Below are 15,736 nucleotides of genomic sequence, written 5' to 3' on the forward strand. Positions count from 1 at the left end.
TTGTCTACCAATAACAATCTGTAATAATTTGTTATTTATGATTTGTTGTAAAAGTGTTGTAAAAATATTGTAGATATAAATTGTATTTCTAAAAAAAATAAAAAAAATAAAAAAAAAAAACCGCATCAACTCCTATGAGAACCTATAAATGCAAAGAATGTGAAAAAAGGGAAAGTGACCATCTTCTATAAACAAGGCAACAGAAAAGTGTAATAGAGGCATAATCCATGAATATGCCTAATCATGTTTCCTTAAATAATTACTAAATGGAGTGGTTTTCTTTTCAACAAGGGTTCAAAATTCTAATCCTATCTTTAGAAAGCAAAAATTAGGGAAAGCAAAGAGTCCGGTACAAAAAAGAAGGAAAATTAGTGGGTGTTTTTAAAGTACAGTGACATGATATACTTCTTCCTCTTACATTCATGACAAATCTCATCATAAATTAACTTATGCGATTCAACTAAGGCTGTGTTTGGCAATATCTGAAATGTTTTCCGAGTGTAAAATATTTTACGAAAAATAAAATATTTTCAATTGTTTGTTTGTGTTCTAGAAAATTTGCTAGAAAAGTATTTTTAGTGTTTGGTATTGTATGTAAAAACCTATTTTCAGAAAACCTAACAACCACAATCACCACCATAAACCTAGCCACCACGGGCCACTACAAACCCAACCACCACATAACCGATTAATCTGAAAAATCATAATCAAAATCAAAACCCATTAATCTAAAGATCAATATCAAAACCATCTACCAAAGCCTATAATCCACCACCATTGAAACCCACAAACCACCCTAGCCAATGATCCACCACCCCTAATCGACCAGCATCAACGCTTAAACTCACCCCTAACCCACCACCATTGAAACCCCATAAATCACCCCAACCACCAATCCTCCAAAACCCAAGCAAAAATGTTATTTTACAATATTTAAAAAAAAAAAAAAAGTGTTAAGGCAGCGATGGCGTGGGTGGAAGAAAGATAGGTCTGGTGAGTGAGAGAGAGGACGAAAGGAAAGTAGATGAGAAACTACCTTCACCTGCAAAGGGGCTTGCAGGCACGACGGTGAGGTTGTGGGTCGAGCATTGGGATGTGGTGAAATCGGGGTGGGTTAGCTGGGTTCATTGGAGATGGGTTTGAGCATAATGGAGGAGCTGAGGCGGCGCGATCAGACTAGCGATGGATTTGAGCGACGCGACTTGACTGGCGATGAGTTTGGGTGGATTGAAGGCTGGACTATCGTTACTCTCTCTTTCTCTCTCATTTTCTGTTTTCAGTATGTAAAATTCTATTTGAAGGTAATTTGAATGTGTAAATTAAATTATTTTACACTTGAAGCCTTCTTATTTTATAGACAAATTATTTAATTTTTCCTTTGACCGAATTACCTGAGCATCCCAAACAGTAAGCACAGTGTAAAATATTTTCTTAACTTTCTTTATAGTTGAAACAAACACAGCTTAGACGACACGAGTACTCAAAAAAAAAAAAAAAAAAAAAAAAAAAAAAAAAAAAAAAAAAAAAAAAAAAAAAAAAAAAAAAAAAAAAAAAAAAAAAAAAAAANGCATAGGTACTTCAGTACTTGTCACTCTTCCTGTCCTCTAATCAACGACCCGTAACTTCCAGGAAGGGTAAACTAGTCTTTTCAGCTCAAAACCTACCAACCATTTTTGTCTTTTTTCTCAAACGCAAATACGCAAAACTATAAGACTACCAAAGCAAAAATCATAATAAACTTTTATTTATTTATTTATTTTTTGAGTTTTGGGTTTAAGGAGTGAAAAATTCAAAAAGCATTATTCTGTTTCTAATTTTTCTTAAGACATTGTATAAAGATTCGAATCTTTCGATTAGAACATTCCAAAATAAAATGCGGATCTGACGGCTATAAAATCCCTCTCTCCCACAAAATTCCCAGCATAATTCTAGCATCTAAGTCTAAGCTATCATTTAGCCTATAGCACCAAAACTTTGCCAACTCGGAGCCTCTTTAACCTTAAAAACCAATAACACCCTCTCTATCCTATACACACAGACACACACACACTCACAAAAACATAGACACATTTCGGTTATTGAGTTGTTGTACTTATATCAATAATCAAACTCTTTTTTTCTTTCTTTCTCTGCAACGGAATCTGTTTTTGCTCTGCCGGAAAATTCCCATTCCGGTGGCGGGAAAGGGAGTTTGACCGTTAGGGTCAACTGGGTTTTCGTTAAAGTTGGCAGATTTTTATCTGGGGTTTGGGCTACGAACATGGTGATCTCGGTGGCGACCCCAGGAAGTCGATAACAGAGAAGGTGTTCCAGAAGGTTGGAGGGTACTACCATGGCAGCAAAAGCAACCAAAACCAGAGGAGATGCTCGAACGAGACTGACTACGATTATGACGAGGATAGCACCATGGAGCTGGAGCTGGTGCAGATTGGAGCAGAGAGGACCAAGAACGTGCTGATTCTCATGAGTGATACAGGTGGAGGACACAGAGCCTCTGCTGAGGCCATCAGAGACGCCTTTCAAATTGAGTTTGGCGATGAGTATAGGGTAATTTGGCTTGAATCTCATCTGGGTTTTCTTGGATTTTTTTTTTTTTTTTAGGTTAAAAGAATTGTGGTTAATTACTGCTCTTTCCTTGAATTACTTGTCCTTGTTTGGAAGTATTATGTTTCTTTTCGTGGAAGAGAGAAATGTTTTATGCAGAACATGTGAATAGCTTGCCTTTCTGTTCTTATTGGACTTTCTTGGATTTATGTGTTCTGTTCTTCTCTAAAAAGTAAAATTGTTCAGAAGCCAGATGTTTTTCCCCTTTTTTTTTTTGGGTACGTAGAGATCATCCAAAATTTTGTCCATCGTGTAGCTTTTATTCTTCTTGGAGTTTTCTGCCTCTTTCTTTCTCATTGTTTGTCAAATCAAGAACCTTTACTGTTCTTTTAACCTTCAAGATTTTCAATTCAGATTCTCTGTTTTCGTGATTCAAAATTTGCCAGAATTTTCCTTTTTTTTTAAAAAAAAGGTGAGCTTGATGATCTCATCTTGTTCTAATTCTTCTACTTACCAGCTGTACTAATTCACGATCTTGGGATTTTCTCCAATTTTAATGACTTTTTCATTTGCTGTTTTAATTGTTATGCTGAAAGTGGAAATTTTCTATTTTACTTGGTTAATTTCTTTTTAATGTTATTGAACTTTCCAATTGGGTCAAATTAAAATTTATGCTAGTGTTCTGCTCCATTAACTCATATCATCTGAAGCCTCAATCTGAACAATAATCTATTGCTTTATTATTTATTTATTTTTTTCTCCTAAATGTTGGTATCTTCTGATTTTAGATATTTGTGAAAGATGTATGGAAAGAATACACCGGCTGGCCATTAAATGACATGGAGAGATCATACAAGTTCATGGTGAAACATGTACAGTTATGGAAGGTTGCTTTCCACGGTACCTCTCCTCGATGGATACACAGCTTCTATCTTGCTGCCATTGCTGCCTACTATGCCAAGTACTTGGATCTTCTTAACCCTTTTACTTTTCATTCTCATTGTTACCTACAGATACTATAGTGCATGATAAATAATTTATTGCTTTCAAGTGGATTGTAGTTTCCATTAGATTTCTTTATACTTTATGACATGATGATACTTTGTTTGGTCCCCATAGTCTAACAAAAGTTTAACCCTACTTTATATATATTACTAGTTAATGACATAATGATGGTTCTTTATCACCAACTTGCTGATTGATCGATTGGGTAGAAGTTGAATTATTGAGGACATAGTTGCTTACTTTTTACTCCAAGATGAGTTATTTCCCTTAGTTGGAGAACATGATTATAACTTTTTAGGTGTACAATATTATCAATTTGCATATTATATTTTTAGTCCAATTAGTTTTTCTAATTTTTGCTATATTGCGTGATTGAAGAGAGGTGGAGGCCGGGCTAATGGAGTACAAGCCAGATATCATCATCAGTGTGCATCCTTTAATGCAACATATTCCGTTGTGGGTTCTTAAATGGCAAGGCCTCCAGAAGAAAGTGGTTTTTGTCACTGTCATCACTGACCTAAATAGTTGCCATCCTACATGGTTAGTTAACAAACCCTTTTGAAACTACATTTATATTTGCTGTCCATTGATCATAGCTCACTTTGCATTGCATTTTAACTTTGAAACTGCATCCAGGTTTCACCCTGGGGTTAATCGGTGCTATTGCCCATCAGAAGAGGTAGCCAAGAGAGCGTTACTGGATGGCCTTGAGGAGTCTCAAACTTGTGTTTTTGGCTTGCCCATCCGGCCTTCTTTTGCCCGTGCCGTTCTTTCCAAGGTAGGTGTATGCCTGTTTGGATTATAAATGTATGCATGTTTTACTGGCTGGAGTTTCTGATTTTTACTTTCTTTGTTTTATGTCTTGTATAGGATCAATTGAGGGAAGAGCTTGAGATGGACCCAGAGTTGCCTGCAGTTTTGCTAATGGGAGGTGGTGAAGGGATGGGACCTGTTAAGAAAACTGCATTGGCTCTTGGGGAATCACTTTTTGATAATGATCTTGGAAAACCAATTGGGCAATTAATTATTATATGTGGCCGTAATAAAACACTAGCCGCTACTCTTCAATCCGAGCAGTTTAAAATCCCAGTAAAGGTAATGGCTTTCACAAACTTGTTTGGATCAAGACAATGCATTCATTTTGAGCATCGATTAAATGCTTGTTCCTCTTTGATGTAGGTGAGAGGGTTTGAGACCCAAATGGAGAAATGGATGGGAGCTTGTGACTGCATTATAACAAAAGTATGTTAATAAATCCCTGCCATCTATTTGCTTTTATGTCGTGCATATTACCTAGCCCCTTACTAATTGGATTCTGTGGGTTTCTATTATTCATAGGCTGGACCTGGTACAATTGCAGAGGCATTGATCAGGGGGCTTCCTATTATTCTCAATGATTACATTCCTGGACAAGTTAGTCATCAACCTCATCACTTGTGCAATTGAGATAGATAACATGTCTAATTTTATTTTCTAGCTGTACCCTCATTACTAATACTTTCCAATTTGCTCAGGAAAGGCAATGTACCTTATGTTGTAGACAATGGTGCCGGTGTCTTCACCCGCAGTCCTAAAGAAACTGCAAGACTAGTGACTGAATGGTTCAGCACCAAGAAAGATGAGCTCAAGATAATGTCAGAGAATGCACTTAAATTAGCACAACCAGAGGCTGTCTTCAACATTGTGAGGGACATCCATGATCTCGCTTGCCAACGAGGGCCTCTAGCGAATATCCCCTACATGTTAACATCTTCATTCACAAGCCTCATTTAATTGACAACAATTGTGTCTTGAGGCTCCTCCACTCAATCAATTACTTAGCCCAAAAAAAAAAGTTTGCCTCCATAGTATATTGCAATGTACAGTAGTTAGCTTTGGTATTATCATTCTTTGGTCTCAGGGCTTGGTCGTTAATATGAGTTGTAAATTATGCAAAACAAGCTCTGGTGTTTTTAATAATTGGGATTTCTTTTAGGCTATTTTTGAGAAAATAGGATCATGTGAAAGTTGATAATGTTGTATTCTGTATTTTGCAGTGTTACCCCTTCTGTTTTTTCTGCCCCGTAATGACCTTAGCTTGTTGTGTACGGTGTACCCAAAATTTTTGTCCTGTCCGTTAGTAAACTTCTTTGTCTATTATGATTTATGACTCGTCTTCGAAAGCAGAATGATGTGAAGTTTGCTTTTCTTCCAATGACCTGTTTGCTTCAAAGCTAAAGGACAAAACTCATTGACACTAATAGACTATTGAAGCAAGTGATAGAGGGCTTAAGAAGCAAACAAGTGAAGTAAATATGCCTAGTCTTTTATGCTTTGAATTGTCAAGCCAAAGATTTTGTTTAGACACCTTGCTTGAACTTGCTGGGTTTACTCTAGCATAAAATGGACAAATGGTATAAATTGTTCAACACGGTGTGTGAACTTGCACAAAAGCGTGAATCTACTACCATTGCCAACAAATCCGTGACTGGTTGGCAATGGTAGTAGATTGACGCTTTTAGATATGAAACCAGGTTGACCGGTTGTTAGCTTGTTGCACTCGATGCTTTTAAAGAATGTTAGTTTTGACTCCTAAAACCCTGTTAAGTATTAATATCTTAAGAAATTTGGTTCAAGATTGTGGAAAAAGAAGACGCAAAGACTTTGTCACGGGTCATGATGCACCAAGTCTAATATGAGCTCAACATGGTCATAGACTTGCAAGTTAAGGTTTACACGTACATAGGTTTTTAAAGGAAATTGTTGCACACCGTGGAGTGCACACCGTACACACAACATTTGAAAATCATGTTTACAATTTCATAATTTAATTAGAATCGTGTTTTAAATTCACGATTTCAACTGACGTGTATAGCCAATAAACACTTCGGTGTGTAATTAACAGCGACTAGGTTTTTAAATGTAAAGAAAGAAGCCAAGCTGCCTTTAGGTGGCGGGTGTGCGAGACTAAGATAGTGACAGCATGACAGACTGTAAAGACTTGGCAAACATGATGGTGCCATGTGGCGCAAGCGAGGCTACCAAAAATCCAGAGAGGTCAACAACAAGAGTACTGGGGTAGCACATGAAAGATCCTAAAACGAAGTCCAAAAAGGGAGAAAAAAAAATATTTGGGCAGGTCCACTACTAAATAAATCTGACTTGTGTATTTGGATTGAAGTGGAAAATAAAAATTATTTTATTATTTATTTTATTTTTATTATTATTTATGAGTTTTATTGTATTTTTTGTATTATTTATAGGACTTATTGTACTATTTCAACTAATTTTTACATTTATTTACAGTATTTTTAGAAGTGAAAAATAAAAATTATTTTACTATTTATTTTATTTTTTATTATTTATGAGTTTTACTGTACATTTTGGTATTATTCATAGGACTTATTGTACTATTTCAACTAATTTTTACATTTATTTACAGTATTTTTAGTAATAATTTTTCAATTTCAACAAAATAAACAGTATCGAAACACACTTTTAATTGTATCTTCAGGGGATTTATAATTTGAAAATATAGAAAGCTGCTGAGGTTGAATAACTATCTTAAAGTGTTGGTTTCTGCCTGGACTTGCATTGCCTCAAGTTATGATAATCAGTTGACACCACGATTTTATTATAGAATATGACTATATGTATTGTATATGTTTTATTAAAGCGAAGATTACAAAGGAGTACCTACTCTTATTTGCATATTCGACAAAAATCAGAATGACTAAAAAAAAAAGAGGGAATGAATCTTACTATCCTCTAGTCAACAGGGCTATTATTGGCTGAATATTTCATGTAGGGTCAGGATTTGTGGTCTAAGTCCAAAAACAATAAAATTTGTAGAGCGTGGGTGATAGAGTTAGATTAACTATGGAGTTAACAACAATTAATTATAGCATTCAAGTATAAAGCAGCATAAAACTATATGTAAAGACTAAGCGAGTTTGAATCCGAAGAGACTTCTGATTCATTGAATACAGGTTACAGTTCTTAGGGTTACAAATCGACCTCCCTTCTTCTAGGAATCCTTCTTCTTTATATAAATCCTCCCCTCTCATCTCCATCGTCCACTTGTTCTTCATCTAGGTTCCTACTTGAGTGCATGTCATGTCATGTATCTTCTCCAGCTTTTTGTGACTGGCGGTAGATGAGGTTACCCTGTTCAGGGGTCTTCTCCACATAAATGTGGCCAGAAAAGTTGTTGCAATGCATTTAATACGATGGTAGCAGCTTTTCCTTTACATATTTCCTTATTCTTATCGTCTCCAGATATATTTAGAGCTTACTTGAGCAGTAGGAATGCTCGGAAGATCATTCTGACTTTCTACACATTCGATTGATCAATACTATTCGAGTCTGAGGAATAAAATCCCTTCGAACGTATGGCGATCTCTTCGAATTGTACCTATTTTTCTTTTCCGGGTATCCTTCTTCCAGATGGCCTTGCCCTTACCACTTCCTTTTCTTCGGACGCACAGTAGCCTTCAAATGGGGCCCTAGGCCCACTACTTAGATTGAACCTTTCCCCCACAGTTCACACCATTAAAAATGATAAAAAAAATTATTATAAAAGAAATTCATAAAAAAATTAAGGGTGAATATAGAGAGAGATACTTGGGTTGATGCGGAAACTTGTCACAAACTAAGAAAACTATAAGATTAATTATAAGCCAAGTAAGAAATAATAATAATAATAAAGAAGTATGAGAATCAGATAAATTTAGTGGAAGAAGAAGAAGAAGAAGAAGAAGAAGAAGAAGAAGAAGAAGAAGAAGAAGAAGAAGAAGAAGAAGAAGAAGAAGAAGAAGAAGAAGAAGAAGAAGAAGAAGAAGAAGAAGAAGAAGAAGAGAAGAAGAAGAAGAAGAAGAAGAAGAAGAAGAAGAAGAAGAAGAAAGCAAGCATAGGTACTTCAGTACTTGTCACTCTTCCTGTCCTCTAATCAACGACCCGTAACTTCCAGGAAGGGTAAACTAGTCTTTTCAGCTCAAAACCTACCAACCATTTTTGTCTTTTTTCTCAAACGCAAATACGCAAAACTATAAGACTACCAAAGCAAAAATCATAATAAACTTTTATTTATTTATTTATTTTTTGAGTTTTGGGTTTAAGGAGTGAAAAATTCAAAAAGCATTATTCTGTTTCTAATTTTTCTTAAGACATTGTATAAAGATTCGAATCTTTCGATTAGAACATTCCAAAATAAAATGCGGATCTGACGGCTATAAAATTCCCTCTCTCCCACAAAATTCCCAGCATAATTCTAGCATCCAAAGTCTAAGCTATCATTTAGCCTATAGCACCAAAACTTTGCCAACTCGGAGCCTCTTTAACCTTTTAAAAACCAATAACACCCTCTCTATCCTATACACACAGACACACACACACTCACAAAAACATAGACACATTTCGGTTATTGAGTTGTTGTACTTATATCAATAATCAAACTCTTTTTTTCTTTCTTTCTCTGCAACGGAATCTGTTTTTGCTCTGCCGGAAAATTCCCATTCCCGGTGGCGGGAAAGGGAGTTTGACCGTTAGGGTCAACTGGGTTTTCGTTAAAGTTGGCAGATTTTTATCTGGGGTTTGGGCTACGAACATGGTGATCTCGGTGGCGACCCCCAGGAAGTCGATAACAGAGAAGGTGTTCCAGAAGGTTGGAGGGTACTACCATGGCAGCAAAAGCAACCAAAACCAGAGGAGATGCTCGAACGAGACTGACTACGATTATGACGAGGATAGCACCATGGAGCTGGAGCTGGTGCAGATTGGAGCAGAGAGGACCAAGAACGTGCTGATTCTCATGAGTGATACAGGTGGAGGACACAGAGCCTCTGCTGAGGCCATCAGAGACGCCTTTCAAATTGAGTTTGGCGATGAGTATAGGGTAATTTGGCTTGAATCTCATCTGGGTTTTCTTGGATTTTTTTTTTTTTTTTTAGGTTAAAAGAATTGTGGTTAATTACTGCTCTTTCCTTGAATTACTTGTCCTTGTTTGGAAGTATTATGTTTCTTTTCGTGGAAGAGAGAAATGTTTTATGCAGAACATGTGAATAGCTTGCCTTTCTGTTCTTATTGGACTTTCTTGGATTTATGTGTTCTGTTCTTCTCTAAAAAGTAAAATTGTTCAGAAGCCAGATGTTTTTCCCCCTTTTTTTTTTTTTTTTTTTTTTTTGGGTACGTAGAGATCATCCAAAATTTTGTCCATCGTGTAGCTTTTATTCTTCTTGGAGTTTTCTGCCTCTCTCTTTCTCATTGTTTGTCAAATCAAGAACCTTTACTGTTCTTTTAACCTTCAAGATTTTCAATTCAGATTCTCTGTTTTCATGATTCAAAATTTGCCAGAATTTTCCTTTTTTTAAAAAAAAAAAGGTGAGCTTGATGATCTCATCTTGTTCTAATTCTTCTACTTACCAGCTGTACTAATTCACGATCTTGGGATTTTCTCCAATTTTAATGACTTTTTCATTTGCTGTTTTAATTGTTATGCTGAAAGTGGAAATTTTCTATTTTACTTGGTTAATTTCTTTTTAATGTTATTGAACTTTCCAATTGGGTCAAATTAAAAATTTATGCTAGTGTTCTGCTCCATTAACTCATATCATCTGAAGCCTCAATCTGAACAATAATCTATTGCTTTATTTATTTATTTATTTTTTTCTCCTGACTGTTGGTATCTTCTGATTTTAGATATTTGTGAAAGATGTATGGAAAGAATACACCGGCTGGCCATTAAATGACATGGAGAGATCATACAAGTTCATGGTGAAACATGTACAGTTATGGAAGGTTGCTTTCCACGGTACCTCTCCTCGATGGATACACAGCTTCTATCTTGCTGCCATTGCTGCCTACTATGCCAAGTACTTGGATCTTCTTAACCCTTTTACTTTTCATTCTCATTGTTACCTACAGATACTATAGTGCATGATAAATAATTTATTGCTTTCAAGTGGATTGTAGTTTCCATTAGATTTCTTTATACTTTATGACATGATGATACTTTGTTTGGTCCCCATAGTCTAACAAAAGTTTAACCCTACTTTTATATATATTACTAGTTAATGACATAATGATGGTTCTTTATCACCAACTTGCTGATTGATCGATTGGGTAGAAGTTGAATTATTGAGGACATAGTTGCTTACTTTTTACTCCAAGATGAGTTATTTCCCTTAGTTGGAGAACATGATTATAACTTTTTAGGTGTACAATATTATCAATTTGCATATTATATTTTTAGTCCAATTAGTTTTTCTAATTTTTGCTATATTGCGTGATTGAAGAGAGGTGGAGGCCGGGCTAATGGAGTACAAGCCAGATATCATCATCAGTGTGCATCCTTTAATGCAACATATTCCGTTGTGGGTTCTTAAATGGCAAGGCCTCCAGAAGAAAGTGGTTTTTGTCACTGTCATCACTGACCTAAATAGTTGCCATCCTACATGGTTAGTTAGCAAACCCTTTTGAAACTACATTTATATTTGCTGTCCATTGATCATAGCTCACTTTGCATTGCATTTTAACTTTGAAACTGCATCCAGGTTTCACCCTGGGGTTAATCGGTGCTATTGCCCATCAGAAGAGGTAGCCAAGAGAGCGTTACTGGATGGCCTTGAGGAGTCTCAAACTTGTGTTTTTGGCTTGCCCATCCGGCCTTCTTTTGCCCGTGCCGTTCTTTCCAAGGTAGGTGTATGCCTGTTTGGGATTATAAATGTATGCATGTTTTACTGGCTGGAGTTTCTGATTTTTACTTTCTTTGTTTTATGTCTTGTATAGGATCAATTGAGGGAAGAGCTTGAGATGGACCCAGAGTTGCCTGCAGTTTTGCTAATGGGAGGTGGTGAAGGGATGGGACCTGTTAAGAAAACTGCATTGGCTCTTGGGGAATCACTTTTTGATAATGATCTTGGAAAACCAATTGGGCAATTAATTATTATATGTGGCCGTAATAAAACACTAGCCGCTACTCTTCAATCCGAGCAGTTTAAAATCCCAGTAAAGGTAATGGCTTTCACAAACTTGTTTGGATCAAGACAATGCATTCATTTTGAGCATCGATTAAATGCTTGTTCCTCTTTGATGTAGGTGAGAGGGTTTGAGACCCAAATGGAGAAATGGATGGGAGCTTGTGACTGCATTATAACAAAAGTATGTTAATAAATCCCTGCCATCTATTTGCTTTTATGTCGTGTATATTACCTAGCCCCTTACTAATTGGATTCTGTGGGTTTCTATTATTCATAGGCTGGACCTGGTACAATTGCAGAGGCATTGATCAGGGGGCTTCCTATTATTCTCAATGATTACATTCCTGGACAAGTTAGTCATCAACCTCATCACTTGTGCAATTGAGATAGATAACATGTCTAATTTTATTTTCTAGCTGTACCCTCATTACTAATACTTTCCAATTTGCTCAGGAAAAGGGCAATGTACCTTATGTTGTAGACAATGGTGCCGGTGTCTTCACCCGCAGTCCTAAAGAAACTGCAAGACTAGTGACTGAATGGTTCAGCACCAAGAAAGATGAGCTCAAGATAATGTCAGAGAATGCACTTAAATTAGCACAACCAGAGGCTGTCTTCAACATTGTGAGGGACATCCATGATCTCGCTTGCCAACGAGGGCCTCTAGCGAATATCCCCTACATGTTAACATCTTCATTCACAAGCCTCATTTAATTGACAACAATTGTGTCTTGAGGCTCCTCCACTCAATCAATTACTTAGCCCAAAAAAAAAAAGTTTGCCTCCATAGTATATTGCAATGTACAGTAGTTAGCTTTGGTATTATCATTCTTTGGTCTCAGGGGCTTGGTCGTTAATATGAGTTGTAAATTATGCAAAACAAGCTCTGGTGTTTTTAATAATTGGGATTTCTTTTAGGCTATTTTTGGGGGAAAATAGGATCATGTGAAAGTTGATAATGTTGTATTCTGTATTTTGCAGTGTTACCCCTTCTGTTTTTTCTGCCCCGTAATGACCTTAGCTTGTTGTGTACGGTGTACCCAAAATTTTTGTCCTGTCCGTTAGTAAACTTCTTTGTCTATTATGATTTATGACTCGTCTTCGAAAGCAGAATGATGTGAAGTTTGCTTTTCTTCCAATGACCTGTTTGCTTCAAAGCTAAAGGACAAAACTCATTGACACTAATAGACTATTGAAGCAAGTGATAGAGGGCTTAAGAAGCAAACAAGTGAAGTAAATATGCCTAGTCTTTTATGCTTTGAATTGTCAAGCCAAAGATTTTGTTTAGACACCTTGCTTGAACTTGCTGGGTTTACTCTAGCATAAAATGGACAAATGGTATAAATTGTTCAACACGGTGTGTGAACTTGCACCAAAAGCGTGAATCTACTACCATTGCCAACAAATCCCGTGACTGGTTGGCAATGGTAGTAGATTGACGCTTTTAGATATGAAACCAGGTTGACCGGTTGTTAGCTTGTTGCACTCGATGCTTTTAAAGAATGTTAGTTTTGACTCCTAAAACCCTGTTAAGTATTAATATCTTAAGAAATTTGGTTCAAGATTGTGGAAAAAGAAGACGCAAAGACTTTGTCACGGGTCATGATGCACCAAGTCTAATATGAGCTCAACATGGTCATAGACTTGCAAGTTAAGGTTTACACGTACATAGGTTTTTAAAGGAAATTGTTGCACACCGTGGAGTGCACACCGTACACACAACATTTGAAAATCATGTTTACAATTTCATAATTTAATTAGAATCGTGTTTTAAATTCACGATTTCAACTGACGTGGTATAGCCAATAAACACTTCGGTGTGTAATTAACAGCGACTAGGTTTTTAAATGTAAAGAAAGAAGCCAAGCTGCCTTTAGGTGGCGGGTGTGCGAGACTAAGATAGTGACAGCATGACAGACTGTAAAGACTTGGCAAACATGATGGTGCCATGTGGCGCAAGCGAGGCTACCAAAAATCCAGAGAGGTCAACAACAAGAGTACTGGGGTAGCACATGAAAGATCCTAAAACGAAGTCCAAAAAGGGAGAAAAAAAAATATTTGGGCAGGTCCACTACTAAATAAATCTGACTTGTGTATTTGGATTGAAGTGGAAAATAAAAATTATTTTATTATTTATTTTATTTTTATTATTATTTATGAGTTTTATTGTATTTTTTTGTATTATTTATAGGACTTATTGTACTATTTCAACTAATTTTTACATTTATTTACAGTATTTTTAGAAGTGAAAAATAAAAATTATTTTACTATTTATTTTATTTTTATTATTATTTATGAGTTTTACTGTACTTTTTGGTATTATTCATAGGACTTATTGTACTATTTTAACTAATTTTTACATTTATTTACAGTATTTTTAGTAATAATTTTTCAATTTCAACAAAATAAGCAGTATCGAAACACACTTTTAATTGTATCTTCAGGGGATTTATAATTTGAAAATATAGAAAGCTGCTGAGGTTGAATAACTATTTTAAAGTGTTGGTTTCTGCCTGGACTTGCATTGCCTCAAGTTATGATAATCAGTTGACACCACGATGTTTTATTATAGAATATGACTATATGTATTGTATATGTTTTATTAAAGCGAAGATTACAAAGGGAGTACCTACTCTTATTTGCATATTCGACAAAAATCAGAATGACTAAAAAAAAAAGAGGGAATGAATCTTACTATCCTCTAGTCAACAGGGCTATTATTGGCTGAATATTTCATGTAGGGTCAGGATTTGTGGTCTAAGTCCAAAAACAATAAAATTTGTAGAGCGTGGGTGATAGAGTTAGATTAACTATGGAGTTAACAACAATTGATTATAGCATTCAAGTATAAAGCAGCATAAAAGTATATGTAAAGACTAAGCGAGTTTGAGTTTGAATCCGAAGAGACTTCTGATTCATTGAATACAGGTTACAGTTCTTAGGGTTACAAATCGACCTCCCTTCTTCTAGGAATCCTTCTTCTTTATATAATATCCTCCCCTTTCATCTCCATCGTCCACTTGTTCTTCATCTAGGTTCCTACTTGAGTGCATGTCATGTCATGTATCTTCTCCAGCTTTTTGTGACTGGCGGTAGATGAGGTTACCCTGTTCAGGGGTCTTCTCCACATAAATGTGGCCAGAAAAGTTGTTGCAATGCATTTAATACGATGGTAGCAGCTTTTCCTTTACATATTTCCTTATTCTTATCGTCTCCAGATATATTTAGAGCTTATCTTGAGCAGTAGGAATGCTCGGAAGATCATTCTGACTTTCTACACATTCGATTGATCAATACTATTCGAGTCTGAGGAATAAAATCCCTTCGAACGTATGGCGATCTCTTCGGATTGTACCTATTTTTCTTTTCCGGGTATCCTTCTTCCAGATGGCCCTTGCCCTTACCACTTCCTTTTCTTCGGACGCACAGTAGCCTTCAAATGGGGCCCTAGGCCCACTACTTTAGATTGAACCTTTCCCCCCACAGTTCACACCATTAAAAATGATAAAAAAAATTATTATAAAAAGATATTCATAAAAAAATTAAGGGTGAATATAGAGAGAGATACTTGGGTTGATGCGGAAACTTGTCACAAACTAAGAAAAACTATAAGATTAATTATAAAGCCAAGTAAGAAATAATAATAATAATAAAGCAAGTATGAGAATCAGATAAATTTAGTGCATATAATAAGGGGTTGGATTGAAGTTTTTCCCTCGCTAATTGGCTCTGATTGTAAGGTGTTAATGCTTGTAATCTTGTACTTAGTTTAATCTTGTTTATATGAGTATTGAAGTTTGATTCAAGTTTCCTATTGTTAGTTTAATCTAAGCTTTAATTTGTCTATCGTGAACCTTCGAATCAACAGCTGTTTAGATGAACTAGGCTTCGAATTAATTTGTTTGCATTCCAATTTAGTTTCTTGAGATCCAATGGCATTAGAAATAGATTAGCACTCAATCCTAAAACTTGATCACTTGTAATTTCTTTTACTTACTTCATTTTCATTGTTACTTGCACTGTTTGTTTGTTTGTTTTATTTATTTATTATACAAGATAGAAATTCTAATCTAGCATGTATAATCTAAGTGTATATGTATGTAAAGCTCCATCCTGGAGACTTAAACCTAGGCCCTTGCTCCCCTTCCACACACCACAAGCACTTATACTTATGGAGTAATTATCGCACCAAGAATTTACTGTAATTATTTACACTGTTTGTTAAAAGTTCA

General features: G+C 35.8%; 2 protein-coding genes across 2 annotated transcripts; both read left to right on the top strand.

The window, feature by feature from the left end:
• Window positions 1–1,929: 1,929 nt before the first annotated feature.
• On the top strand, window positions 1,930–5,695 carry LOC136064790 (monogalactosyldiacylglycerol synthase 2, chloroplastic-like). Its single transcript, XM_065767015.1, is given in 10 exon segments — window positions 1,930–2,276; window positions 2,279–2,547; window positions 3,333–3,505; window positions 3,928–4,089; window positions 4,186–4,327; window positions 4,420–4,644; window positions 4,729–4,791; window positions 4,888–4,962; window positions 5,027–5,028; window positions 5,064–5,695. Coding segments are annotated over 10 exon segments (1,386 nt in total). The 5' UTR covers window positions 1,930–2,260; the 3' UTR covers window positions 5,323–5,695.
• A 3,105-nt stretch (window positions 5,696–8,800) lies between these two features.
• LOC112024357 (monogalactosyldiacylglycerol synthase 2, chloroplastic) lies at window positions 8,801–12,595 on the top strand. Its single transcript, XM_024056994.2, has 8 exons — window positions 8,801–9,421; window positions 10,225–10,397; window positions 10,821–10,982; window positions 11,079–11,220; window positions 11,314–11,538; window positions 11,623–11,685; window positions 11,782–11,856; window positions 11,958–12,595. The coding sequence occupies exons 1-8, from the start codon at window positions 9,134–9,136 to the stop codon at window positions 12,216–12,218; spliced, it is 1,389 nt and encodes a 462-aa protein (XP_023912762.1). The 5' UTR covers window positions 8,801–9,133; the 3' UTR covers window positions 12,219–12,595.
• The last annotated feature ends 3,141 nt before the right edge of the window (window positions 12,596–15,736 follow it).

This window comes from Quercus suber, unplaced genomic scaffold, assembly GCF_002906115.3.
Source record: "Quercus suber isolate HL8 unplaced genomic scaffold, Cork oak 2.0 scaffold_25, whole genome shotgun sequence".
Taxonomy (NCBI): domain Eukaryota; kingdom Viridiplantae; phylum Streptophyta; class Magnoliopsida; order Fagales; family Fagaceae; genus Quercus; species Quercus suber.

Excerpts from the sequence above, each read along its gene's own strand:
- LOC112024357 (XM_024056994.2), top strand. The coding sequence starts at position 9,134 with ATGGTGATCTCGGTGGCGACCCCCAGGAAGTCGATAACAGAGAAGGTG. Across the intron at positions 10,398-10,820 it reads ATTGCTGCCTACTATGCCAA|AGAGGTGGAGGCCGGGCTAA; the intron begins GTACTTGGATCT and ends GCGTGATTGAAG. Across the intron at positions 11,686-11,781 it reads GTGACTGCATTATAACAAAA|GCTGGACCTGGTACAATTGC; the intron begins GTATGTTAATAA and ends TATTATTCATAG.